Source organism: Tilletiopsis washingtonensis, assembly GCF_003144115.1.
Source record: "Tilletiopsis washingtonensis strain MCA 4186 unplaced genomic scaffold FA09scaffold_16, whole genome shotgun sequence".
NCBI classification, from domain to species: Eukaryota; Fungi; Basidiomycota; class Exobasidiomycetes; order Entylomatales; genus Tilletiopsis; species Tilletiopsis washingtonensis.
In genome coordinates, this window is record NW_020312013.1 from 302754 (window position 1) to 329921 (window position 27168).

Consider the following 27168-nt stretch of genomic DNA (forward strand, 5'->3'; position numbering starts at 1 on the left):
TGGCCGAGCTTCTCGCCCCAGCACCACATCCATCTCCCCGCGAGCCCTCCCTCCCAACAGCATCGGACACCCACCTTCATCACACAAGCAACTCTCTGCGACACACTCTCACGCACCACACTCCTGACCCACGCGCAGTAGCTGGCGCCGCATCCCGCCGCCCGGCGCGCCATGTCAAGCCGCCTCTTCGCCAAGGCGGGCCGCCTCTCGGCGCTCGCCGCGCTCAAGGCCAAGCGCGAGGGCGGAAGCTCGGCGCCGCAGCGCAAGAGCAATGCTGATGACGTGAGTGTCCCGTTCGCGTCGAATGCGACTCGGCCAGCTGTGCGGCCTGCCTCGCAACCGCATCCGACGCGTCCGTGCTGACACGCGCCCTGACAGTCCGACTCGGACGCGCTGTACGACGAGGTGTCTGAAGACGAGTACGCCAGCATCGTGCGCGGCCGCATGATGGACGACGACTTTATTGAGGACGACGACGGCAGCGGCTACGTCGACGACGGCCGCGACGACTTTGGCCCGCGTGCGCAGGACGACGAGGACGACGACAGCGAGGACGACGCCGAGTACTTCGAGCGCACTGGCCGGCGCAAGCCCAAGAAGGGCACCAAGGCCGCCGCCGCTGCCGCCAAGAAGAAGTCAGAGACGCGTGCGTACGCCAGCGGTGCCGGCGTGCCATCCGCCTTTGGTCGCTCGCCCGCCGCTCCTGCCGCGGCAGGATCGAAGGCAGCGACAGCCAAGAAGCGTGACGCAGCCTACGCCCGTGCCGGTGCGACCAACGCGTACCGTCCGGCAATGAGCAGCGAGAAGGAGGCAGACTTCATGCAGCGCCTCATCGGCGGCCTCGACAGCGGCGACGCGCCCGCCTCGCCCAGCCCTGCCTCGCGAGGGCTGTCGGCCTTTGGCACGACTGCGCTCTCGTCGCGCAAGCGCAAGCCCGAGGCACGCGGCGACTTCGCAGCCTTCCGACCAAGCAGCATCCGTGACAGCAGCCCCAGCAGCGCCGCACCATCCTCCGACCCGGCCGATCCGCCATCGGACGGCATTGCGCCGCATGTGCACGTCGCCGGCAGCGACTCGCCGCCGTGGATGGACGACGCTGATCTGGATGAGGTGCCGTCAAGCAAGCGCATGCGTGGCCACGTCTCCTTCAAGGACCAGGACGGCGACGCGATCATGGGTGTGGCGGAGGGGCCAGGCGTTTTCGCTGCGCTAGAGCAGCGGCGAGCCGCAGCCATCAAGGCAGAGGTGCTGCCCTCGGACGATGATGACGACGACCTGGGCTTCTCGATCAAGGCGAGTGTCGCTGGCTCGCGCGCTCCTGTCGTCAACGCCGCTGCCGTGCCGCAGCGCAAGGCTCCGCTGGCGGAGCAACAGCCAAAGGCCCAGCCGAAGCTCTCAGCACCCGTACCGGCCACGCCGTCGCGGCCAGAGGCAAAGGCGCCGACCTCTTGGCAGTCTGTCGCAGCCAAGCTCAACAATGTCGCCTCCGCGCCGGCCCCAGAGACGCCGTCGGTGCCGCCGCCGCGGACAAAGGCCGCACGCGAGATGGCCAACGCAGCTGCCGTCTCCTCACCAGCAACGACGCCCGGTGGCAGCAGCCGCGGCAAGGTCCGCGCCTTCGAGGACGACGGCAAGAGCGTGCGCTTCTACTGGCTGGACTACGCCGAGCAGCAGGGCGCCATCTACCTGACGGGCAAGGTGAAGAACCGCGAGACGGGCAAGTTCGTCAGCGCCACGCTCGACGTGCAGGGCGTGGAGCGCTGCGTCTACCTGCAGCCGCGCACCAACGCCGACGGCACGACGGCGACCGAGGACGACGTCTACGACGAGTTTGACTCGATCCGCAGCAAGTACGGCATCAAGAGCTTCCTCGGCAAGTGGGTGACGCGCAAGTACGCCTTCGAGGTGCCTGGCGTGCCGGCCGAGGGCGAGTACCTCAAGGTCAAGTACGGCTTCGACGAGCCGGAGCTGCCCGCAGATCTCTCGGGCGCGACCTTCAGCCGGGCCTTCGGCGTGAGCACGAGCGCGTTCGAGCTCTTTGTCGTCAAGCGCGGCATCATGGGCCCGTGCTGGCTCGACGTGCGCGATGCGGTGATCCGCGCCGACGGGCCTGAGCTCAGCTGGTGCAAGGTCGAGTTTCAGGTCGACGAGCCGAAGAGCGTGCACATCTTCCGCGACGACGACGCGACTGCCCCACGCGAGGCACCGCCGCTCACCGTAATGAGCCTGTCTGGCCGCACGGTGATGAACCACGAGGCCAACAAGCGCGAGATCGTGTGCGTGTCGGCGCAGACGTGGTCGGACTTGCAGCTCGAGGACCCGACGCCGCCAGAGGAGATTCAGAGCCACCTCTTCACCGTCGTGCGGCCACTCGGCGGCACCTTCCCCGCCAACTTCGAGGCTGAGGCAAAGTCGGGCCGCACGCGCATCGTTACTGCCAAGTACGAGCGCATGCTGCTCAACCAGCTCCTGGCGCAGATCCACCTGCAAGACCCCGACATCATCGTGTCGCACGAGTTCACCGGCGTCTTCCTCGACGTGCTGCTGAAGCGCATCAGCGAGCTCAAAGCGGACCACTGGTCCCGCATCGGCCGCTTCCGCAAGGCCAAGATGCCCGCAATCCGCGCCGGCTTCAAGCTGACGCTCATCGCCGGCCGCCTCGTGTGCGACCTGGCTAGCGAGACCGCCAAGGGCATCATCCCGTCCGTCACCTGGTCGCTGACCGAGATGTGCTCGACGCATCTCAAGACGCAGCGCGAGGACGTCGACCCGGACGAGACGGCGTCCTTCTTCGACAGCCTCGCGCCGTCGCCCGAGCGCCTTCTCACCTTCGTGCGGCACTGCGAGGTCGATGCGTTCCTGCAGATGGCGCTCGCGTGCAAGGTGCAGATCCTCGCGCTCACCAAGCAGCTCACCAACCTCGCGGGCAACTCGTGGGCGCGCTGCCTCAACGGAGGCCGCGCCGAGCGCAACGACTACATCTTGCTGCACGACTTCCACCGCCAGAAATTCATCTGCCCCGACAAGCCGGCGTTCGTGTCGTCGTTCGACAAGCGCAAGGCGGCCGCCAAGGCCGACCACGACGGCGCCGACGGCGAGGAGGCAACGGGCACGGGCAAGGTCGCCGTCGCGAGCAAGCAGAAGTTCAAGGGCGGCCTCGTCTTCGAGCCGAAGCGCGGCCTGTACGACAAGTACATCATCGTCATGGACTTCAACTCGCTCTACCCGTCCATCATCCAAGAGTTCAACATCGACTTCACGACCGTCGACCGCGCGGCGTGCAACGCCAACATGGACGACATCGACCAGCTGCCCGACGTGCCCTCGTCGGACGTCAAGCAAGGCGTGCTGCCGCGGCTCATTGCCACGCTCGTGGCGCGCCGACGACAGGTGAAGAGCCTGATGAAGGACCGCAAGGCGACGCCGGCACAGCAGCTGCAGTGGCAGATCAAGCAGCTCGCCCTCAAGCTCACGGCCAACTCGATGTACGGCTGCCTCGGCTTCGAGATGAGCCGCTTCTACGCCCGGCCACTCGCGGCGCTCACCACCTTCAAGGGCCGTGAGGTGCTCATGGCGACGAAGGACCTCGCCGAGAGCCTCTCGCTCGACGTCATCTACGGCGACACTGACTCCGTCATGATCAACACCAACGCGACGGACCTGGCCGAGGCGATGCGCATCGGCGGCGAGTTCCGCCGCGCTGTCAACGAGCGCTACCGCCTGCTTGAGATCGACATCGACGGCGTCTTCCAGCGCATGCTCCTTGTGCAGAAGAAGAAGTACGCCGCGCTGAAGATGGAGGACGGCAAGACGACCGTCGAGGTCAAGGGCCTGGACCAGAAGCGTCGCGAGTTCTGCGCTCTCAGCAAGAACGTCTCGAACTACGTGCTCGAGCAGATCCTCTCGGGCGAGGCCACCGAGACGGTCGTCGAGAAGATCCACGAGCACCTGACGCAGGTCGGCGAGGAGGTGCGCGAGTCCAAGGTCGACCTGGAAGACTTCATCATCTACAAGCAGCTCGGCAAGAATCCGGCCGAGTACAGCACGTCGACGCCGCTGCCGCACGTCAAGGTCGCACTGCGCGCCATCGAGAAGGGCGAGAGCATGCGTGCCGGCGACGTCGTGCCGTATGTCTTCTGCCTCGGCGAGGACGGCTCGAGCGCTTCCAAGTCGGCACAGGCAGACCGTGCCTTCAGCCCGAACGACCTGCGGCGACCCGGCTCGACGCTGCGCATCGACTTTGAGCACTACCTCGCGCTGCAGATCCTCCCGCCGGTCGAACGTCTGTGCGAGAACATCGAGGGCACCGACCGCATGCGCCTGGCCGAGTGCCTCGGCCTGGACGCGTCTCGCTACGCGACACACTCGGCCTCGGGCGCCATCGACCCGAGCAACGGCCGCGAGTTCGTCACGCTCGACAGCCAGGTGCCCGACGAGGTGCGCTACGCCAAGTGCGAGCAGCTCAAGCTTCGCTGCTCTGCGTGCGGCGAGGCGTCGAGCTTCGAGGGCCTGCAGGCCTGCTCCTCGGCGTCGGAGCAGCGCAAGGGCATGCTCTCGCGCGAGGGCATCGTGTGCACCAACGCCTCGTGCGGCGCTCAGTTCGGCCTGGCGAGCCTGGCCATCCAGCTCGAGCAGGCGATCCGCGCACACATCGCTCGCTACTACGATGGCTGGAGCGCATGTACGGAGCCCAGCTGCTGCGCCCAGACGCGTCTCGCCGGCGTGTACGCCCGGAGATGTCTGGTCGACGGCTGCGCCGGCAAGACGGAGCTGCGCTACGGCGACAAGGCCCTCTACACGCAGCTCTGCTACTTCGAGACGCTCTTCGACGTCACTCGCACGCGCGAGCTCACCAAGGGCCGCGCCAACCACGCCGACATCCTCGCCTGCTCTGCCATCAGCGGGCGGCAGCTGGATCACCTGCACGGCGTCGTCACGCGCTACCTCGAGCGGTCCGGACGCCGCTACGTCGGCCTGGACCGCCTCTTCAAGTCTCTCTACGTCCGCCCGGCCTGAGCCAGAGCTCCGCCGGCATGCTCCATCTTCTCGCGACCATGTAACCTGACCCTGCACGCTCCATCTGTCTCTTTCTCTGCAAATGCATAACGATATCACGCGCGCCACTCAGACCGGATATCAGGCTGCATTGCGTGTAGATGTGGAGCGTGAGAGGAGCGGTGCGAGAATGCGAATAGATGGTGACGAGGGAGGAGCGGCCGCGGGTGAGAATGAGGGCAAGAGACACGCGTGCTGCATGCGCGGGGCAGGTGACTTGAGCTGAGACGACGAGGCATGCTTTACAGCAGCAGGCCGGCGCCGACAAGAGCGACGGCGGCAACGGCGAGCGCCGACGACGCAGCACGACCCGAGACGGCGTTGTTGTAGCCGTGAGGGGTCGTGGCCTGGGCCGCCTCGGCAATGCCGCACGCCGCCTTGCGCGCCTTGCACTCCAGCGAGCCGCCCGTGGCGTTGTACACGGCCCACAGGCGTGTGACGAGGACGGTGGCGTTCTGCGCCGGCGGGCCGCCGCTGAAGCGCGGGTTGCCGTCGCTCCAGGCGCTGATGGCGAGCGTGCCGGGCGTCTGCGGCACGTTCCTGGTGAGCACCTCCGTGTACTCGTCGTTGAGGCCGAACACGACGGCCGACGAGTTCCAGATGTACGACCACGTGTTGCTCGACTGCGCGAGAGGGCGTGTGAGCGGACGAGAGCTCACTCGCTGTATGGGCGCGACTTACGCTTGCGAGGTCGACGCCGCTGGCCGGAGTGATCTCGGAGTACGTCGACGGATCCGCTTGGCCGTTTGCCTGTCGAAGGCGAGGGTGAGGACAGCGACAAGGAAAAGCGACTCCTTCTACACACCATGTAGAGCTGCGGCTTCACCGACGTCCGGAGGCGCTGCGTGCCGTTCCCCGTCGTGACGTACTGGGAGAGAGGTCAGCTAGGTGCAGCCTGAGCAGCTGGACCAGACACACCTCCATATCCACCTCGTTTTCGTCTGACTCGTAGTTGTCTGTGAAGCGGAAAGTCAGTGGCGATGCGTGGTCTGTGTCATCTCAACCCCAACGCACAGAAGGCGTGAACGAGCTGAACAAGGTGGACAGCGTCAGCTTCGGAACAGCGCGGAGCAGCACACGCTCGACTTACTCCTGCGTCTGGCGTAGACTGAGTCTCAATGGTGTAGTGACCAAAGCCGAACTCCTTGCTGGAGGTGCAGAAGCGTCAGCCGCAGCCACTGGCAATTGCAGCAAATTGCCACGCACTGTTTAGTCAGGATGCCCGCCGACGGCACCTCGCCCTGGTCGTTTGCGGGCGAGACGGTGAGCTTGAGGCCTTCTGAGTCGACGCGCATGTTGTCTGGCTCGTAGGAGCGGGCGAGGCCGACAGGCCGCTTGATGTCGTAGGACATGACGACGAAGTCCCGCTCCACGTCTGCTCGGCTCATCGTGCGGAAGTCGCGCTCAAAGTAGTCTGTCCACATGGCCTGGTTCGGATCGGTGGTGTCGATGACACCGCAGTCGCACACGGCAATGCGCTGGCGGCGCGCCAGGGCAGGCAGCGAGAGGGCCGAGGCGGCCGTCGAGGCGGCTGCGAGCAGCGCAGCGGGGGCGAGGAGGCGCACCATCGCGGAGGCGCAGATGAAGAAGGAAGAGAGGCGGAGGGAAACGGGCGGCGCTAGAGAATGCGGGTACTGAGATCGCTGCGGAGCGAGAGCGAGTGTGTGGGTGCGTCTTAAGACGAGGGCTGCACGAGAGGGGTATGTTGTGGTGGTGGAGAGAAAGAAGCAGGCTGCGGATAATCCGGCCGCCGAAGGGGCGTCCTGGCTGGTACAGGCGAGGATCTGCTGGGGGTCCTGAGCTGCGCATCTCGCCCTCCCGAGGCGAGCTATGCTGCACCGCGGGAAGCCAGAGAACTCTAGATGCATCTCATTGCGCTTCCTCGCGGCCCAAGAGCAACACGGCGAGACCAACACCTGCGAGACGCTGCGCATTGCGTGCTCCCGTGGCGCTCGGCCTCGGCCTGGGCGGCGAGATGCGAGGTGGCCGGGCATGCCGTGTGGTGCACCCCGTATGTTTGTCTGCCATGCCGAGCGGCGCCGCGCGGTGCAGCAGAGCAGGCCAAGGCTCGCCGCATCTTTGGAGCCTCGCCCTTCGCTTGGCACGACACGCCGTCGAGGCGCGAGCCGCGGAGGCTGCACTGCGGCTGCGGCGTGCGGCGGCTGCATCTTGCTTGGGGTGCTGCCTGCGGCTGCCGCTGCTTGCTGCGCGCTGCACGCTGCGAGCTGCACGGCCGCGGGTGCGGAGGCGGCCCTTTCGCGCCCCGCCAGCCGGCCGGCCGCAGCCGCTCCCGCTCGTCGAGGAGCCTCGTGCAACGCATGGCTCGCGAATGAGGCTCAGAGCGGCAATCTCTTCGATGCTCGCCGATACTCTCGCTGCCAAGGTGACGCTGACACATGTAGCGAGCTCTAACACGGGGCGAGCTTCTGAGCGGGGCGCGCGCGCAGGCGGACGCGTCGCTGCTGCCGCGAGCGGGGGCGCGTCGCAGCGAGACATCTCTCGACGACGAGCAGCTACTCTCGGAGGCCGTTTGGGAGCTCCCTTTATGGTCCAAAATCTCCTCTCCCGCTATGAGCATTGAGAAAGGCCCGAGCAAGACGAGGAGAGTGGACGATCTGGCGCGCCAAACTCAAGTTCGAGCGCACGCCCTTGCGCGCTGATTGAGCGTGACCCTCACCCGTCCGCTGTACAGGCTCGCTCCGCGGCCCCAAAGTGGGAGCAGGGGACGTCGCTCTAACTCTGATCATCTCTAAGCTGTCCCGCTGCCGTATGCCCTGCCGTCATGCCACGAGCGAGATGTGCCACGCCTCAGGTCCGTTCAGCCAACGTGCAGAACATTTGCAGAACGATGCGGACGCCTCAGCCGCAGTGGCGTTGGCATGGAAGATAGGCACTCTCGACTGCTGCCGCGCTGCGAGACGGCCACGTCCGACGGCTTCCCGCTGCCAGTGGCTGAAGTCAGAGCTGCCCGTCGGTAGCGCTTCCTCGCCCGACGGGGAGTCGAGTGCCCTCCGCTTGGCCGCCTCGCGACAGAACGTTTCCAGGCACGGGCTTGACGACGAGGGGGCAACGTGGGTCCATCGAGCATGGTAGCTCATCTGCAGCTGCTGCCTCTCCTCCTCAAGTCATGCGTGGAGTCGGCCTCAGCGAAGGTGGCTGGAATGCACACGGCAGCATCATCCTCACAGCGAGCTGTGCACACTCTCGCACGGATCGGGCCTCCGGAAAAGAAGGTCGGTCACATGATCCCTGCAGGCTGGCCGCTTGATGCAGCACGGACCCTCGCTGTGCCTAGCTCGAGACGAGACCACCATGCCTTCGGGCCTGCTCGACTTGTCTCTCCTTTGCTGGCTAGCATGCATGCTACGTCTCCTTCGCTGCCGGCGCGGCATCCCTTCCACGCACCACGGCTTGCTGAGACGCGTCTCGCCACAGGCACAACGCTCCGGACCGCCGGGCACTAGGCCTGCCTAGCGTCGCTCGTCTGTGGTGCGCCAGAGCCTGCAGCCATCGCCTACTCACGCTGGCTGAGTGCCCGAGACCTCCGTTGGCTGCTCGGCTAGGCGAGCCGGAGGGGCGACTCGAACAGCCTCGGAGCACGCGCGATGCGAGGCATGCGGCGTGCGAAGACGCACCTTGGCAGCGAGTGTGCGCTGATGCTGCGGCCGAGCTGCGGCCGAGCATCGCGCTCAATCAGCTACATGTGCCATGTGAGGCATGCTGGTGCTGAGCTCCCTGCGCCTGACAGCTTGATCAGGCAGCGCAGATGGGCCGTCAGGGTGCAGCTGTCGAGTACACGCGCCGCGACGGCGACGCAGCAGCAGGTGCAGCGCAGCGCTCAGTCAGAGAGCAGCATGCAGCTTCAATCAGGAGCATATTTCGCTTTGCCTCCGAGGCCGAGCCGCATGTTGCCCCTTGCGCTCGCTGCTGCTGCTGTGCTGCGACGTCTCGGAGGCCGGACGGGCTCCCCCGCCTGCACGCTGCACGCGCCTGCCAAGGCCGTCGCGCTGCGGTGACAGCAGAGCGCAGCTCCGCCACACGACACGCGCGGCCGGCGATCGGCGCCCGCCGCCAAGGGGCGGGCATATGCACGAGCGGAGTGCAATCGAGTTAGGCTGATCCGCGATGGGCGGTGTTGCGACACGCGAGGGCGCAGCGCGGCAGTGCAGCTCACACGTGTATGCTGCTCAGGGGTGCCGCTGTGGCGCCCGCCGAGCAAACGTCGCGTCGGCCATCGCGACTGCTCCTGCGCCGCGTGCAGAAGCACACAGCGCACTGACTCCATCTCACTGGCGAGCTGCCTGCTGCCTGCTCATGCACGCCTCAACGTGCAAGGGTTCCTGCACTCTGCGCCTTGGCGTGCTGGCGGAGCAGAGCGCGCAGCGGCTCAGGTACCTACGGCCGCATAACGGCATGCGAGCAGAGCAAGCATGAAGCAAGCTGCGGCACGCTGCTCGCTGCTGCTGCTCGCTTTTCGCCGCTGCAGGCGCCTGACGTGCGAGTCTTGATGTGGGCACTCCGCCTCGGCGAGCCCAATTTGATGGCAACGCAAGCTGCGGCAGCAAGCACTGGCCCCGTGCGCTGCGCCCGCTTCTCGATTGGGACGCGTCGTGGCGTCAGCAGCGTGCGGCGCGCTCCCACAGCGCAGCATCCCCGACTGCCCAGCTTTCGCAATTCGCGCGGAGCCGCGGCGGTGTGTGCGCACAGCGTGTCCCTCTGCTGTGTGCGCTGTGAAGGGCCGAAGCGGAGACGCGAGAGCGAGGCACTCGAGGCACATTCTTGCCCCGCCTCGCCTCGACACGGCTGCTGCTGCAGGGCGCGGCGCGTCCCAGAGCGCGACGCTGCCATGTCGCCGCGTATAGCGATTGCTCCGCAGTACCTCGCTGCGCCGCGCCAGCTCGCCGATCGACGGCACGCAGAGCGCAGAGCGCTCACATGCCTCTTGACACCGTCTGCTGTAGCCAAGCTAGACGCGGCTAGCGCCTCCATTGCGGCGCTGCGCCTGCCGATGGCGCTGCTTTAGGCTGGCGTGCCTGGTCCAGAAGCAGCACAACGGTCGTCGCGCAGCGTCAGGCTGAGTGAGGCAGCTCTCGCATCTCCACTCTGCCGCTGCTCGGCCTCTGCATGTCACATGTCCTGCCGCAAGGTGAAGAGCCTCCCCCGAGTGCCCGCTCACAGCCGCACGCTGGCGGCCTGTGCCCTCCTCTGGCATGATGCTGCACTGCCGCTCGGCCATGCCGCAATTGAAGTGGCGCTACGGCACCTGCACCTGCACTGAGACTGCTGGCTTGAGAGGACAACAGACGACATGGGAAGGTCTTTGGCGAAGAAACACAGCAGATGTGCACCGGGAGAGTGCTGCTGCTCCTCATACGATGATGCCCGAAGCTGCACCTCCACACTCGTCGGAAGGCAGCCCGCATTCACTGCGCCAGTGCGTCCATACCAGAGCTCGACGATGCAGCAGGTGAGCCAGCCCGTCGGTCCAGCCTGTCCCGGGCGGTCGCCTGCCGACATTGCTGCAATGCTGGTATCGGGGCGCCGTCGGCCTCGGCACCACGCTCGCCGAGAACTGCCTTACTCGGCCCCTGCCTCGAGCACGAGCTGCTCGCTTCGGCGCTACAGCACTTGTGACCTGGGTGCTCCCGCTGCGTGCCGCATAGTCTTCGTCTCGGTGCAGCGCCGAGCTGGGGCACCTCGGGAAAAGGCGACATTTGCTGCTTCTTGCTGCGGGAACCGAGCGTCGGGGGCATGCATGATGCGTCTTCGAGCGCATCCTTCTGCTGCATGCCACGGGACAAGCACTGTCGGAGGGTCCTCGGGCCCGTGGATGTAAGTTGCCGTGCGATTCGGGTGTTTGCAAAGCGTGTGCACCAGCTGCTCCTCATAAAGGAGCATCGGCGCCCGAGCTTCTCTCCCGGACCATCACCACTCCCGCATCTCCCTCGTTCCCGCGACTCTCTCTCCGTTCCCGTGCGCTCCGAGCCCTGACGAGTTACGACTGTGTCTCTCCCGCTCCCACGCCCACTCGGCCCCCTCTCTCTTTCTTTCCCCTCTAGTGCCTCTCCTCCCTCCTAGTCCGCACGGTCACGATGCACGGCGCCAATCAGGCTCCGCGCTGGATGGAGGGCGCCTACTTTCCGCCGCAGACGCCCTCACGCCCGCGAGCACTCTCGAACGCCTCCTACAACGACGAGCGCACCAGCCTTCCCTACGCCAACGGCAACCTGGCGGCGAGCTACCACGACCTCCACAGCCCGAGTCCCAGCCGGCCCTCGAGCCCTTTGCCCGCTTCTTCTACGTCGCACCTCACGCCGCCGATGCCTCAGACGCCGCCCACGCCGCTGACGCCTCCGCCGGCGTGGAGCGCGCCCAAGAGCGCCTACGGCGGCCCGCACGCGTACGACCCGTACCTGCAGGGCCAGCAGTGGGTGGTGCCGAAGATCAACTGGTTCCCCACCACCATCAAGCTCGTGCTTTCGTTCTCGCTCGTGGCCGGCTTGATCGTCGGCTACGGTCTTGGTCTACGCGTTGTGTCCATCGGCGTATGGAGTCTGGGTGAGCATAGCGCGAGCGAAACGTGGCGTGCAATGACTGCGATGTGGATGCAGCGGCTTTTCTGACGCACTCGGGCTGACTCGAGCATCTTTCAGGCATGTACGGCGTGATCCTGCTCGTCGACTTCGTCGCCCAGTCGATCTTCGCCGTGTGCAACCGCGGCTCGGTCAACCGCATCGCCAACAAGCGCGCCGGCAAGCCCGCGAGCAGGTTCAAGCAGCCGCTCGACGACGGCACGCTGCTTTGCCCGGAGGCAGACGTCTCGATCACCGTGGTCGGCTACCGCGAGGCCGACGAGGACTGGCGCAAGTGCCTGCGCAGTCTGCAGCAGCAGACTCTTCGTCCGCGCCACCTCATCGCCGTCGTCGACGGTGATGCGCCAGCCGACCAAGAGATGGCGAAGGCGTTCGACGAGGAGTTGCGCGGCAAGAGCGCTCGCGTCATCCACCTGCCGCTTCTTCTGCACGGCCTGTTCCGCCAGACGTACGACGAGGCGCTGATCAAGTTCGAGGGCCCCAAGATGAGCAACTCGCGCTGGGCCAAGTTCGGCCGCTGGCTCGGCAACAAGCAGACGCCGGCGGAGGTGTACGCACTCGCCATCGCACGGCAGCGCATCGTCGACCAGGTCGAGGTGTGGAACGACGAATTCAGCATCGACCGCTACGAGAACGTCTGCTTCACGCAACCGCACAGCCACAAGCGTGGCGCCATGTTCACGGCCTTCGCCATGGCGCTCTGGGCCTGCCGCACGCGCGACGGCATCTTCACGACCGACTCTGACACGCTGCTCGAGACCAACGCGCTCGACGAGATGTACTGCCTGCTCTCGTCCGAGGAGCGCATCGGCGGCGTCACGGCCGAAGTCAAGATCTCGAACCGCGCCGACTCCTTCCTCTCGCGCATGTGTAGCGTGCGCTACCTCAGTGCCTTCCAACTCGAGAGAGCAGCCCAGAGTCTTTGGCGATGCGTCGGATGTCTCTCGGGTCCGATGGCCATGTACAAGTCGAGCTCGCTGTCGACGATCCTCGGGCCCTGGGCGCTGCAGACGTTCATGGGCAAGGAGACGACCTTCGGCGACGACCGCCACCTCAGCAACCAGCTTCTCGTGCACGGCTACTACACCCGCTACACGCACCGCACCTTCTGCGAGTCGGAGAGCCCGGCGACGTTCGTGCGCTGGGTCAAGCAGCAGACCAGGTGAACACGAACGCGAGCCCCTGTCCATGCGCACGCGTGCGACCGGCACTGACGTGCCTTAATTGCCCACTCTAGATGGTCCAAGTCGTTCTTCCGCGAGGCGTTCTGGTTCCCCAAGGCCTTCGCTCTGCACTCTTGGTGGCAGACCGTCGAGACGACGTGCGTCCGGAGGCCAGAGCCATGCCGTCGCTGCGCTGACCCACCTCTCTTTCCCAGCAAGCAAGCCATCTACAGCTTCGTCCTGACCGCCACCATCTTCCACATGCTGTTCGCACCGCCCGCCAACGTCTTCCAACCAGCCGTCTGGATCGGCACCCTTTTCGGCGTCGCAATCATCAAGGCCATCGTCGGCGCTCTGATAGTGCGCGACCCGTGGATGCTGATCTTCCCGCTCTACGCGCCGCTCTACCTCTTCGGCCTCATGCCCTCGCGCCTGCTCGCTCTCTTCACAATGAACCGCACTGGCTGGGGCACGAGCGCCCGCTCGACCGGCGAGCGCCGCCGCGGCGACGGCTTCATGGAGCGCACCGAGCACGTGCTGCACCTTGTCATCTGGCAGACGGCCATCATGGTCGGCATTGGCTACTTCTTCTCCAAGGTATTTGACAGCTGGCTCTTCCTCGTCATCGGCTGCGTCGCCGTGCCGCCGAGCATCCTCGTGTACATCGAGTTCAAGCCCAAGGCGGCCAAGCCCAAGAAGACAGCCGCCGCTCCCGTCTCGCCGACGTTCCGCGCCTTCAAGCTGCAGCCGCTCGAGGACGTCAACGTGCACAACGCGCAGGCACGCCACGAGATCTACATGCAGCCCGAGGCCAGCCAGAGCTGGTGCCACGACCGCGACAGCTCGTACAAGCACCCCGGCTCGCCGTCGGGCGCCAGCCGCGCCGGCAGCTCCTCCTCCGTCGTCGACGAGAAGGGCAACCCGTACCTGCCGCCGTCGCCGCGCAGCCAGCGGCAGCACGGGCAGTACGGCTACATGTGAACAGCGAGCACGCCTCGCCGTCACCTCACATCTCTTACCGGCCTGGCGCCGCACACACCACACTCCTTAGAGCTCCCTCCACTCCGCTGCGAGACGCCTGCATGGGTCTCCGCGCACCACTGGGCCGTCGCCCTTCACTCCTTCTCCTCGTCTCGCCAAGAGCGTCCCAGCGTCACCTGTGCGAAAATGATACCCTGTTTCAAGCGACATGGGCGCCTGATGTTGCGTGTCTGCGGCAGGTCGTCGCTGCTGCCGGGCGATGACGACGCCCGAGCGTCACGTTCGCTTCATACGACTTCACATGATGAGCGGCGAGAGGATGATGAGCTTGCAGCGAGCGTGATGGAGGCGAACGGAGCGGCATCACGGTGCTGCCGCTCCTCAGCCCAACGGCGCGCGACGAGGCGCGTCCGCAGCTCTCTTGTCCACCCCTGATGAGAGGCCTGCTTCCGTCCCATCTGCTCCTGAGAGGCCGTTCGATTCAATGAGCACGCCCGCCGAACCGCTCACTCGTCAGGGCAGAGTGCCACTCGTCTGCGTGAGAAGGCCGAGCCCGAGCCTCCGATCTCGCCTCCTCTCGGCCTCTTGGCCTGATTCCCTCAGCCGCTGCATCATCTGGCGCGCGCTTTGCAGCTCGCCTCGCACAAGCGCTCGCTTGCCCAATTTCCTTGCATGCGCAGCCCCATGGCGGCACCGCACAGCCGCTCAGCTGCCGCAGCGTGCCTAGCCCTGAGGTGCGGCGTCTTGGATGCCTGGGATTGGCGCTTTCTGCTGCCGTGGCGCTGCTGACTGCCCGCGGAGCCCTGCTGCTGGCGGGCGAGCGCTGCAACTGCCTCGCTGCGAGAGAAGGCGAGGGGAAGGTCTGCGAGCGGCCCCGGCGCCGCTCACGCTCGAGGCAGGCGGCCTCGTGCTCTGCTGCCTTGCCCGTGGCTGCATCTGTGGCCATTTGCGCGCGTGCTCGATGGAAGGCTCTCTCGCGTTTAGCGCGGGCGTGCACAGGGGGGCAGCCGCTCAGCCGCGCGGGCGCCTCATCAGTGTGCGCCGCGCACAGGGGAGAGCAACAGAAGGCCGCGGCAGCAATCCGAAGCAGCGCAGATCAGGGTTGGCACACTGCGCTCCTGCCCGTACTTGCGCCACACCTGCGCTGCGTACAGCTGCGGCGCGCGCCTCGCGCGGCCTGCTGGCCTGCTGCCTCACGCCGGCGCGCCGTGCGTGTTGTGCTCGCTGCGGCGTGCGCTTCTCCTCTTGTGCCTGTCCGCGCCTCGCACGCCGGCAGCGTCGTTGTGTGCCGCTCGCTGCCGCTGCTGGCCGCCTGCCTGCCTCGCTGCTGCGGTGCCGCCGCTGTGCGCTGCACCTGGTGCTGCTGCCGCTGTGCCGCCGCTGCGCCATCGCAACGCTCGCGCCGCCCGCTCCCCTCTCTCGCGCCCCATCACTCGTCCCCAGCTCCAGATTTCGCAGGCCAGCACTGCGCATCCGAGACCGCCGCTCCTCTCCACCCGCACACGACTCTCCTCTCTCCGCTCCATATATCTCTCCCTCGACTCGGCGCCTCAAGTCCCTCACCCACGCTCCCTTGCCCGCTCCGCTCTCTGCCTCGCCGACTCGCTCTCTCTCACCCAACACACGCACACTTGAGCGCGCGCTCCTCTCCGCCGCGCCACCTATCTCCCTCTAGCCAGTGCAGCAGCCTCTGGCAGGCCTGCACTCTCCTCCCTCTTCGACACCATGACTCTCGACGCTGCCGAGCCGCTCGGCGCCCAGCGCCGCATGAACCGGCACCGCCGTGCCTCGGCCGACGGCGCCGGCTCGCGTCCGGCGCAGTGGCAGGCCCGCGATGCCGCTGCCATTCGCCGTGAGGTCGAGCGCGCGCACGACGAGGCCGTCGAGCGCCGCCAGTTCGGCTTCTTCCCGCCTGACTCGGGCAACTCGCGTCCCGTCACGCCCGCGCCCGGTGCTGGCGGCGACGAGGAGGACGACGGACCGACGCCTGCGACCACCACGCCCGCTGCGACGACGACACGGCCCACGACGACAGCGGCGTCCACGCGCCCGCTGACGACGTCGACGTCCGCGACGCGCTGCCAGGGCCTGCTGAACTGCATTGCCGAGCCGTTCAGTGAGTAGAGCCGGCGAGACGGTGCGGCTGCGCGCAGCTGACGGCCTGCCCTACAGCGCGCCAGCGGACGACGAGCTCGTCGACGCTCTCGTCCACCACATCGTCGAGCAGCTCCACGCACTCCTCCACGCGCACCACCAGCAGCGTCAGTAGCGACACGACGACCTCGTCGTCGACCTCATCATCTCCCACCTCCTCTCTCACCTCTTCATCGGTTGGTCTTTTTGCTGCGTCCTCATCCCCCTTCTCTTCGTCTGCGGACTGCGGCGTGGTCGGCACGCCGAGCTGCCTCTTTATATCTTTTTATCTTCTCGCCGGAACGGGCCCGTCGCGGAGACGTGCTGGCTGCCTGCTGGTCCGCGCCGCATATGGCCGGCGATGCGTGGCGCTGCATGCTCCCGTCGGACAGGATGGCCAGGCTTCGTGCCTGACCAGACGTGAGGGCGCCCGGACGTGCGGTGCTGTGCTCTCGAGCATGTGGCGCCGTTGCGAGGACTGCCGCCGGAGGCCGTATATCTTTTTACTGTTATCGCTCTACCCCGCGCTTGCACACTCCACCTCTCCTCGTCGAACGAGCCGCTGACCCTGTCCCGCCTGCAGACGCCTACGAGCACCTTCACGCCGACGCTCACTACGCCGACTCCCTCGACGGCCACGGCCGTTGCGTTTGTCACGTCGTCAAGCATCGCCTCGCTGGCCTCGGCCACGGCGTCGCTCGAGCCCAAGTCCGAGGGTCCCGGCGCCGGCCCGATCATCGGCATCGTGGCCGGTGCGCTGGCCGGTGTGGCCGTGCTGGCGGCGCTCATCGGCTTCCTGGTGAAGAAGTACAAGAGCTCGAAGGAGGACCCGTACGAGGCGAATCCCTTCGACCGGGACGACTTCCGCCGGCAGAGCGCCATGCTGCCGGAGCACTTTGACGACGAGGACGGCCACCAGCCGTCGATGTCGGAGCACCACCACGCCAGCATCGCCTCGGGCGGCTACGGCATGGACCAGCACGACAGCATGGGCGCCGGCGTCGGTGCCGGCATGGCTGGCGCTGCCGCAGCGGGCGCGTACGGCGCGCACGCCGCGCACAACCAGGGCGGCCCGCGCCCGCCGACGATGTTCGAGCGCCACATCAACGGCCCGGCGGCGCAGTACAGCAACGCACCGCCTGTGCCGACCGTCGGAGCCTACTTCAACCAGGAGCCGGCGCCCTCGCTGCCGCCGATTGCCTTCGGCACCGGCGGCGACCCGTACTCGCTCGCCGGCGTCGGCAACTCGCACAGCCAGATGAACAACGTGAACCCCTACGCACACCTTAACCGCGGCCCGTCGCTCAACGGCTACGGCGCACCGCAGCAGCAGCAGTACCACCAGCAGGCGCCGCAGTACGACGACGCTGGTGCCTACGGCGGCCGGCCTCAGTCGGGCAGCAGCACGCACAGCGGCCCCGCAGCGCGCGACTTGACGTCGCCGTTTGCCAACCCGCACGACCAGCAGCAGCAGTACGGCCAGGCCATGGGCGGCGACGAGCACGCCACGCGCGACTACAACTACTCGACCACCGGCCGCCCGCAGACGTCCGAGGGCCGCAGCGGCACGCCGGACCTGCCCGACGTGCAGCAGACGTACCAGCTCGACGACGAGGCCGTGCCGCAGCAGCAGGCGCAGGCGCCCGAGGCGCCGCGTTCCGCCTCGCCGTTCGGCGCCCTCGACGCCCACGGCAACGCGCCGCTGCAGGTGCGCAACCTCATGCCGGGCAACCAGCACGCTGCGCGCCCGCTCAGCACCAACTCGACGGCCGACCCGTCGGACGCCTACGGCGGCTGCTACTGAACGGATCATCTCGCGGCACTGGACGGTCGCTCTCGCACGCACCGATGAGCACGCCGCCGCACCCGGATCTCGGTGACCACGACTCTATTCGCTTCGTCTCCTGCTCGTTGTCTCTCTCGCCGTCGTCGCGCGCCCTCAAAGACAGAGCCCTGGCGGCCGGCCCGACGCGCGCCCCTCCTCTCCTCCCTCTTTTGCAATCACATTCCTGATCTACCACGCTCTTTCCTCTCTTGCTCGGCCTATCCGGCGCCTTCATGTGCTGCTGCTCGTCACCCCAGTCGTGCCGGCGCGTCACCACACCGGACCTTCCCGTTCCTCGGTGTCGCCTGGGCATGGCCTGCGCACCGCGCGGCCTCGTCGGCGCCTGCCACACCCTGTACATACTAGCCACCGTGAAAAACCCAAGGTACCTCGCTCTAACTTATCTCATCACTCTCGCTGCTTGCAGTCGTGCTGAGATTTGGACGCTCAGTCGATCGGCTCCGCGTGGTCAGAGAGCCAGGAAGAGCTGAGGATGCTGCGCCGGCTCAGGGTCTGAGGCGCTCTTTCTCTTCGGAGCGAAGAGGCACTTCACGGATGCGCTCTCGCCGGCCTCGCCATCGAAGAGAAGGCAGGACGACTCTGCACCCTGCACTCCCTGGCAACAAGGGAAGACGTCGAGCCCTGTGGCGGCAGACTGCTCGCAGCAGGCACGCACAACAGCACAAGGACAAGCAAGCGAAGCCCACACTCTTCCTGATCGTCGAGGAAGGAAAGTGCCGGCACACGGCTGGAAGATAGCAGCGAGGTGGCGGTGCAGCAAACCCTTTGCAAGAGACCAGGGCCAGCGAGAGCAAGCGAGCCACCCGCAGCCCAGCGCACGCACGCTCGAAGGCCTCTCTGCCTCTGAGCAAGCGAGGGTCCGCTCGTCCGACTATTCGACGCGCTCAAGATTTCGGAGCCAACAGCTCAGTCAGCGCACCGAGAGCAACAGGTGTTGTTCGCAGCCGCAGGTGCACAGCACGCCGACAGCGTCATCGAGCGACGGGTCGATAGAGTGATCGCAGACCCGTGCTACGGCGTCCTGGCGGCGGTGCCTTGTTTTGCACCCGCGCGGCGGGCGCATCCCTGAGGGCGTCCTTGGACATGCACTGCAGCCTGCCTGCCCGTCACTCGTCCAGCGTCGCCCATCGCACTCTCGCAAACTCGTCATGCTCCCATCATCAGCGGCCCGGCAGCGCAGAGATACGCGTCATGGGCAGGCCGTCAGCGATGACGGCGCAAGTGCTTTGAGCTTGATGCGGCGACAGGCAGGCGACGAGGCGAAGCAAGGCGACTTGATAGAGTGTCGCCCCGCCGCTTTGCTTGAGCCGCGCTGACGAATCCGCCTAGCTCGCCTCGACGACGGCGGCCCCGTGGGTGCAGGGTGCGGGTGCCTGGCCCGCAAGCGACGGCACCGAGTGAACTCCATTCGGATCGTCCTCGATGCTGCTGTGGGCGTGCCGCTCGCCGGGCCTTGAAGCGGTGCTGCGAGCGCAATGAGGCGGCTGAAAGACGCTCGCACCGAGGGAGCGCCGTGCTGCCTGGACCTGCTGACGGCCTGCTGGGTGCTCTGCGGTGCGCTGCGGTGCTTGCCAGCCCTCCGTGTCGCTCCGAGTCGGCCGTCCCCGATGCATCCGCTGTCCGCCGCTGCAGCGCGACAAAAAAGGGAAGACGCCGCTCATGCGTGCGAGATGAGCTGCGATTCGGCTCCGCAGCCGCAACGCGCCTCATCACCGAGGCTCGCTGTCGGCACCGAGAAGGAAGCAGGCAGGCCGACGGCGAGGCATGACCATGCAGGGGCATCTGATCGCCCTGAGCATAGGAGATGCCCGAGGCGCGGACGCGGACAAGGCGGCTGGCGCTGCTCGACGCGTCGGTCAGGGGGGCACGTCTGGCAGCGCCACGCTTCCTGGTCGCTGCCACGTGTGCTGCCCGCTGCTGGGGCACAGCAGGCGACGCCACAGCGCATCGAACAGGGGCGAGGCTGCTGCTGCTGGCCGCACTCCCAAGCAGCTTGCGAGGCATCGGCGAGAGTGGTGCGAGCTGCGATGCGGCGCGCGGATGGAGGCATCGAGGGCGCGCGCGGCAGGCAGCGAGAGGCGGCACACGGGCGAGGCGCCGCGGGCCTACTCGCCGTGCGCCGCGCCCAACTTCCGCGGCAGGCGGCCGGCAGCAGCGGCCGCGGCGGCGCACAGACGGCAGAGGCGCGCGTCTCTGGCGCGCACGGCGCGCGCGGCCTCGCTTCGCGCTTCGCCCTCCATCCCCTTCGAAGGCAGCACCGCATCGCAGCGCATCGCACTCTCTCTCCCTCCCTCCCGCCGCAACCACTCCCACCCACCCGCCACACAGCGTCCATCTCGCCGCTGCCAGCACTCCCGCCGCTTCTCTGTTCCTCGCACCCTCGCCGCCAGGCACGGCGCTGCGTGACTGGCGGCCTGACGCGCCACCACCATCCTGGCGCAGGCGCCGCCCATCCTCGTCCTCGCGCCGTCTTGCGCCTTGCCTCCCACCTCCGTCTCGCCGCCTGCCGTCTTTGCTCGTCGAACTCTTCTGCACTCTGGCCAGCGCCACATTGCCTGCACCGCCTCGCACCTGCTGCACTTGTGCTCGGCAACGCCACCTCCCGCCTGCGGACCCAGTGCGCCCTTGGTGCCTGGGCAGCGCGCCTTTGCAGCCGAGGCAGAGCGCTGCGCTGCATCGGAGCGGGTGCAGAGGCTGAGAGTTATAAGCGGACACACCTGCAGCTGGGCCTGCTCTTCTCTCCCACATCCCACCACCACCACCCAGCCTCCTCCCACCACCGCGCCCCTCCGAGCCAGCTAGACTCGCTCCTCTCCTTTGCCTCTGCGCAGTCGCCTCTCCTCCACCGCGCCCTGGCGCCACCTCGCACAGCCTCGGCTGCTGCTCCTCTTCGTCGCTCTCTCACCCTTCGCCTCGCCCACACACCACCGTGCGTGGTCCTCCATCATCGTCGCCTCTCCTCGCTCACGCTTCACCCACCTCCAGATGGGCCGCAAGAAGATCAAGATCCAGCGCATCGCCGAGGACCGCAACCGCTCGGTCACGTACCTCAAGCGCAAGGCCGGCCTCATGAAGAAGGCCCACGAGCTCGCCGTGCTCACCGACAGCGACGTCGCCGTCATTGTGTTCGCCAAGAACGGCAAGCTGGCCGAATTCTGCAGCACCGACATCGACCAGCTGCTGCTGCGCTACACCGAGGTGAGTCGTGTGCCGTGTCCGCTATGGTCTCATCATCACATCGGTCCTCACACACCATGCCGCTGCAGCACGAAGGCCCGGTGGAGCGCCGCGGACCCGACTTCTACTTCAAGCAGGCCGCCAAGGACGCCGCCTCTGACGACGAAGATGAGGACGAGGACGTCAAGCCCGCCGGCCCCTTTGACCCCACAGAACCGGGCCCTTCGGGTCCTCGTTGGGGCGACGGCGACGGCGGCAGTGGCCCCTCGGCCGGCGGCTCGGGCTCTGGCGGGCCCAGCGGCTCCTCCTCTGCCGACGCCGGTCGCAGCAGCAGCGGCACGGCCGAGGGCAAGAAGCGCGACTATGGTGGCGCACCCAGCAGTGGTCGTCCATCGGCCGGCAAGAAGCGTGCCATGGGTCCGTCCGACGGCGCCGACGCTACGACGCCCGGCGACAGCAGCATGCCAGCCGGCCTGGTCGCTGCCGAGTCCACTTCGCCCTCCTCGGCCTTCACCGGAGGACTGCGCATGGGTCGCTCCATCTCCGCCACCGGGCCTGTGCCGCTCGTCGAGCGCCGCAAGCTGCGTGCCGCACTGGTGCAGCGCCATCGGACCAGCGATGTCGGACCATCGACGCAAGGCTCTGCCTATGCTCAGCAACACCAGCTGCACCATGGTGCCTTCTACACCTCGTCCTCGTCGGCTGAGTTCGCCATGCCCGACTCGCGTCCGCCCACAGCACCGGCTGCGCAGAGCTACATTGGCCTGCACGACGAGCCGATGTTCGGCGCGCACGCTCGGCACCACACCTACCCGCACCACGGGCAACAGCAGCAGCAACAGCAAGGCACCTTCTCTCCGCCTCGCTTTGCATACAGCACGCCCGACTCGCTCTCCAGCAGCGGTCACCCATCGAGCACCAGCGCCAGCGTGAGCGCGCCCGAGACGAGGCCGCAGACGATGGCTGGCGGTGAGGTCTTCCACCATCCGCAGCAGCAGAGCCACTCCTACATGCACCTCGCCGTCAGCGGCAGCGGCTCGCATGCCCACTCGCACGCACGCGCATCGGCCTCATTGCCAGGCAGCCTGGGCGGCCACTGGCCGACTCGTGATGCTCGGCCTGAGGGACAGCAGCAGCAAGGCCAGCTCAACTACCCGGCGTCGGCACCGCTCGACGCACCCTACACATCTCGTGCCGGCACTCACATGTCCGGCTCGAGCTGGGAGCAAGCTCGCTATGCGGAGCAGCAGCAACAGCAGCAGCACCAGCAACAGCTGCCACACCAGGCAGTGCTGCGTCAATACCCGCAGTACACGGCCTATGCTCGTGGCCTCGTGCAGCAGGAGCAGGAGCGCCAGATGCAGCAGCATCAGCAACCGCAGATGCACTCTTCCGGCCTTGCGCAGCAGCACTCGGGCAGCATCGAGATGCAGGAGCAGGAGCAGATCGACGCTGGCAGGGCACGCACCCTCGGCCACTACGAAGCATCGCGCAGTGCCGCTGCCTATCGAGTGAGTATCAGACCTGACTCTGACCCCGCTGCCGCCATGCTGACCTCATCTTTCTCAGGCACTGCACAGTCCGCTCGAGCCATACCCATCCCTCGCCGCGCCCTCGGGCTTAGGAAGCATGCTGGCGCACGGCGCTGCTCCGCCTTTCTACGACGCCAGTGCCGGCGACACGCACGCCGGTCGATCCGACGAGAAGTGGAGCTCTCAGCAGCACGCACAATCGGGCCGCTCCTACAGCTGCACCTCCTCCTCCAGCGCAGCTGGCGGCTCGGACGTCGCCATCACGCCATCCTCCTACCACGGCAGCGGCGAAGGTGCGCCCACGACGTCGACTACGCCAGGCATGAGCAACGCCGAGCTCGACGTCCTCATCGGCTCGGTGCTCTCGCACACCACCGCCTCGGGACCCTCGCCTGCGGCCGTCGCTCGTGCCGCACAGATTGCCGCGCTGCCGGCTAGCGGCATGAACAAGACTCCGCCCAGCGACGTCGATGCTCCGCCCTCGTCGTCCTACGGCTACGCTGTCATGTGACTGCCGGTCTTGCCAAGCTTGGCCGCTTGCATCTAGGGTCTCTCACTATTCGAGCCGCAGCCGATTCTTCGCAGCCTGCCCTTCGCTCAACAGCTCTTCGCTTCATCTTATCGTCTCTTCTCGCTCTGCTCTTTCCTAGACCTCTCGCAGCGCACGTCGGCCGCCACGTCATCATTCCGCTTCGTCCTCTTATCCAAGCACAGTCCATCCAAGCTGCTGTATCTGCTTCTTCCCGCTGCGCGCCTCAGTCATCATTCCATCATATCGCCGTCACGCCCTGGGCCATCTTATCACACGTCTCATTCTCACCTGCCTGTACGCCCCTTCACTGCGCGCGCGTCATCGCCTCTTCATCGTCTAACTTTCAATGCACTTAGACTCTCTCCACACGGCTGAGCACACACTGGCTTGACTGACGCGGTGTGGCATTCAGAGGAAAGCACGGCGAATAAAGATACAGCGGGCCGCTCTCGACCGCGCGACGAGGCGAACGGGACAGCGGCGCCGCAGGGGCCGGAGGCCGTGGGGGGAATAGAGAGCGGGAGGGGGTAACGAATGTGTGGGTGCTCGGGTCGCCCTTACGTGCGCTGACGCAGGTACGACGAGAGCGACTGCAGGCTGCTGCGGCGCAGCTTGGAGTGGCGGCGCGCCATGTCGGCCAGCGACGCCGACGAGCTCGACTTGGGCAGCTTCGGCTCCTTCTGCTGCTGCTGCTGCGTCGAGGTCGGCATGGGCGGAGCCGGAGCTGCGTCGCGACGAGACTTGGTGCTGGGCGTCGCGAGCGACATGGCGCGCAGACGCATGAACGAGCCCGTGCTGGAGCGCTTCGAGGCGCGCTTCGACGTCGTGGCGGCGACCGGCTCGGCGGCAGGCCACATTGGCGGCGCAGAGGCCGGCTGCTCAGCCAGGCCGAGCGCCGAGGGCGGCGCAGCGCCACCGCGCGCCATCTCGGCCTTCCAGACGTGCGCGAGGTTGACGGGCTTCTTGTTGCCGGTGCGTGCGCGGACGTCCTTGTTGAGCCAGTCGCGGTACTCTTCTGCCGCTGCGTCGTCGGCAGCAGCGAGAACGATGCAGCCGATGCCCGACTCGCTCTGCTGCAGCTGCGGCTCCCGGCGAGTCTCTGCCGCGCCAGGAGCATCTCGGACGGGTGCCTTGGCGGAGCCGCCGAAGAAGCGGCGCAGCGCTTTGCGGATGCGGCTGACCTTCTCCGGCGAGATCGGCTGCGAGCCGTTGATCTCCACGCGTGTAGAGTCGCGCGAGAAGGTCGAGCACAATGGGATGGGCGACAGCGGGCTGGGAGCCAGCACGACGGGCTGCGTGGCGCTTGCGGTGATGCCTGGACCACGTGCGGTAACACTTGGAAGCGGGCGCGACGTGTCCAGCGGCGAGACGCTGCGTGACGGCGGCGGCGAAGACAGCATCGGCTCCGACAGCATGCGCAGCGGCGCCATGCGCGGCGAGATAGCGCTGGGCGAGCTGCTGAGCACCACAGCAGGCGAGCTGGCAGCCAGCTGCAGCTTGGGACGCGTGACGACAAAGTCGGGCGTCGTGGGTGTGGCTGGCGGGCTGGTCGACGAACGAATGCTAAAACGCCTCGTCGAGCCATCTGTGCTGGCCTCCTCGAAGGCGCGGAATGGACGTGCAAAGTTCAGGGTGCAAGCCTTGGCGGTGACGATGGTGGCGGAGAAGGCAGTGCCGGAAGCAGGAGGATCCATCGCCGGGCTCGCCGGGCGCGGAGGCTGCGATGAGCGGCGCTTCTGCACACTCTCGCGCGCCAGCGGCGTAGCGCTGCGCGAGACAGGCGAGAAGGCAGGGCGCGGCGGTGGAGACGGAGCATCGGCGAGGGCGCGCAGAAGGTCTGCGTCGGTCGATGCCGGCGTGACCTCGAGCTGACCATCGTCGCCCGACATTTGCCGCACGGCGCGAGCCTTGGCCAGGGCGTCCTCGAGCGACATGCTGCCACGGCGACTCATCGAGCTGCCGGAGCGCGGAGGCAAGTCGCCCGCCATGCTCAGCGGCCGGAAGCCCTGCGGCATGCTGCCGCGATGCAGGCGCTTCGAGGCCGCCTGCAGGTCCTCGGCCGTCGTGTCGGTGCCTTGGCTGCGTCGCCGCGAGCTGCCGCTGGCTCGCCGGCTGCCGCTGACGGGAAAGGGGCGGAAAGGCACTTCGGGGAACAGAGCGCTCGGGCTGCCAACTGGTGCCGTCTCGCGCATCGAGTCGATCGAACCGACGCTGCCGCGCTTGCTCGTCGGCGGCTGGAACTGCCAGGCCGGCTGGAAGGCCGAGGCCGCGGCGGCGCTTTGCGGCGTCACGGAGCCGTGCGTGCGCGAGGCGATACTCCGGCTGGACGTGGACGCAGCGTCGTAAGCGTCACGCATGGAGTTGGCGGACGCGCGCCGGGCAATGATGCGTGCTCCTTCGACGGTCATCGGCACTCGCACGTCGCGCGGTGCGGTGAATGGCGAGGCACCGCGCCGGTCGCCGCCGTAGAAGGACGCGAGCGTGTCGTTGCGGATGCGCTGGCCAAAGGACGGCGAGATCAGGTACGACTGCCGTGCCTCGCGATGCGGTGCAAACGTCTCGCCATCGTCGTCATCGCGCTCACGCATCCACGTGCGTGCGGTGAAGGGCGCCAGCGGTGCCCGCTCCTTGCGAGTAGACTTCGTCGTCGAGACATCGAGATCATCCGCTGGAGAGCTGGGCGCCGAAATGGAAGCCGACGTGGCCGAGGAGCGGTCGTCGCTGCATGTCGAGAGATCGCCGGATGAGTACTGCGAGTCCTCGAACGACGACGTGATGTCAGAGCGAGACGTGTCCGACTCCTTGCTGCGCCGCTGCATCTCGGCCTGGCTGTTGAAGTACGACGTGGAGAAGCGGCGCGAGGGCGACGTCTGCTTGCTCGCCGGCGGCGTGGACGTGGTCCACGGCGGGCTGGCGTGGTTGGTGTTGAACGGCCCGGACCGCGCCGGAGAGGCCAGTTGCAGCGGCAGCAGGCTGGACGAGCTGCCCACACGGCGCACACCATCTGCGGTGCCCGGACGCCGCGCCTGAGAGGCGCGGCCGCTGTGCAGCACGGCCGCCGTCTGCAGCACAGCTGCCGACTGCAGCTGCGCAGCCGCCTTTGGCCGCTCGACGTAGTCCCACGTCGACGACTGTGGCCGCGTGCGGTTGGAGCTCGAGTAGCGCCGTGAAGCATCTGCCTTTGCGGCGGCCGGTCTGCCCGTCGTGTCCACCGCACCGCCGCGTGGCAGCCACGAGGGCGCGTCGCTGGCAATGCCGATCGACGAGCTGCGCCGAGCGTGGCGCTGCTGCTGCGGCCCTGACGAGCTGGCGGCTGCGAACGTGGTCACGTCTGAGCGAGGCGAGCGTGCCAGGCTGGCCTGCCGTCCGCGCGGCGTGGCAGCGACGGCAGAGTGCGGCATGATCGTCTGGGCGCTGCTGCCGCTCGAGCTGCTGCTGCCCGTGGCCAGGCTGTCGGAGCTGATGCGCGGCGCTGCGGCCATGAGCGCGCTCTCGCCGAGGCTGAGGCGCCGCCGAGCGAACGCTGCGGGCGAGTGCGCCGCTGCGGCCGGCAGAGCGCTGCTGCTGGCGGGCGAGAGCGGCGCTGCTGCGGCGAGGACAAGCGAGCGGCGCTGCATGCCGCGCGGCGCAGGCGCCACGGCGGCGGACATGGCGCAGAAGCGCGCGCGCGAGGAGAGCAAGAGTGCTGCTAGCTGCGGATGGGCAGCGCTGTGCGCCACAAGGATTGCGAGAGAGGAGCGGATGCGAGGGAGCGGCGAACTCTACGCGTGCGCCCAGCGAGCTCTCTACGCGAGGCGGCGCGTCTGGCGCACGCGGATGCACGCGCGCAGCGGGACGGCGCGGAGAAAGGCGCGCAGCGCGGGGGCGTGCGCGGCGAGAGGGCGGTGGTGGTGCGGGTGGTGGTCGTGGAGACAGAGGCGAGAGCGACGGCGGGCTCGGCTCTGCCTGTGCGGGCTGATGAGGGTGCGGAAGGGACGGAGCAGAGGAGAAGCAGCAGCGGGCCGCTCGGTCGGCGGGCGAGGGCAGGGAGAGATATAAGGGAACATCGCCGAGCAGCGCAGGCGGCAGGCACGGAGAGGGTGGGCGGCACCGGGCCCCCTCCGCGCGCGCGCGCACCCAACGGCCGGCACAGGCACGGCGCCCGTGTCGCGGCGGC

The 27168-nt window shown here is 67.4% G+C and overlaps 8 protein-coding genes across 8 annotated transcripts; 4 read left to right on the plus strand and 4 right to left on the minus strand.

The window, feature by feature from the left end:
• Window positions 1-24: 24 nt before the first annotated feature.
• Window positions 25-5123, plus strand: FA09DRAFT_310324 (hypothetical protein). Its single transcript, XM_025740625.1, has 2 exons — window positions 25-282; window positions 379-5123. Exons 1-2 carry the CDS (start codon window positions 172-174, stop codon window positions 5014-5016), a joined length of 4749 nt encoding a protein of 1582 aa, XP_025596941.1. The 5' UTR covers window positions 25-171; the 3' UTR covers window positions 5017-5123.
• Window positions 5124-5297: 174 nt separating this feature from the next.
• On the minus strand, window positions 5298-6623 carry FA09DRAFT_340027 (concanavalin A-like lectin/glucanase; the record flags this gene model as incomplete). Its single annotated transcript, XM_025744278.1, has 7 exons — window positions 5298-5678; window positions 5737-5805; window positions 5861-5923; window positions 5974-6011; window positions 6070-6085; window positions 6146-6203; window positions 6262-6623. The coding sequence occupies 7 exons, from the start codon at window positions 6621-6623 to the stop codon at window positions 5298-5300; spliced, it is 987 nt and encodes a 328-aa protein (XP_025596942.1).
• Window positions 6624-11375: 4752 nt separating this feature from the next.
• FA09DRAFT_299545 (hypothetical protein) lies at window positions 11376-13792 on the plus strand (the record flags this gene model as incomplete). Its single annotated transcript, XM_025740290.1, has 4 exons — window positions 11376-11613; window positions 11709-12810; window positions 12886-12973; window positions 13031-13792. 4 exons carry the CDS (start codon window positions 11376-11378, stop codon window positions 13790-13792), a joined length of 2190 nt encoding a protein of 729 aa, XP_025596943.1.
• Window positions 13793-14165: 373 nt separating this feature from the next.
• On the minus strand, window positions 14166-14892 carry FA09DRAFT_81441 (hypothetical protein). The gene has a single exon (XM_025745847.1). It carries the CDS (start codon window positions 14736-14738, stop codon window positions 14274-14276), a length of 465 nt encoding a protein of 154 aa, XP_025596944.1. The 5' UTR covers window positions 14739-14892; the 3' UTR covers window positions 14166-14273.
• A 344-nt stretch (window positions 14893-15236) lies between these two features.
• FA09DRAFT_346619 (hypothetical protein) lies at window positions 15237-18165 on the plus strand. The gene is made up of 3 exons (XM_025744761.1): window positions 15237-15908; window positions 15965-16122; window positions 16509-18165. The coding sequence occupies exons 1-3, from the start codon at window positions 15518-15520 to the stop codon at window positions 17727-17729; spliced, it is 1770 nt and encodes a 589-aa protein (XP_025596945.1). The 5' UTR covers window positions 15237-15517; the 3' UTR covers window positions 17730-18165.
• Window positions 18166-18607: 442 nt separating this feature from the next.
• On the minus strand, window positions 18608-19825 carry FA09DRAFT_81484 (hypothetical protein). The gene has a single exon (XM_025745848.1). The coding sequence runs from the start codon at window positions 19773-19775 to the stop codon at window positions 18975-18977; it is 801 nt and encodes a 266-aa protein (XP_025596946.1). The 5' UTR covers window positions 19776-19825; the 3' UTR covers window positions 18608-18974.
• Window positions 19826-20756: 931 nt separating this feature from the next.
• Window positions 20757-20924, plus strand: FA09DRAFT_288684 (SRF-like protein; the record flags this gene model as incomplete). The annotated part of the gene is made up of 1 exon (XM_025739936.1): window positions 20757-20924. A coding segment is annotated over one exon (168 nt), but the record flags the coding sequence as incomplete, so codon positions are not given.
• Window positions 20925-23569: 2645 nt separating this feature from the next.
• FA09DRAFT_340031 (hypothetical protein) lies at window positions 23570-26662 on the minus strand (the record flags this gene model as incomplete). The annotated part of the gene is made up of 1 exon (XM_025744280.1): window positions 23570-26662. The coding sequence occupies one exon, from the start codon at window positions 26660-26662 to the stop codon at window positions 23570-23572; it is 3093 nt and encodes a 1030-aa protein (XP_025596948.1).
• Window positions 26663-27168: the final 506 nt, after the last annotated feature.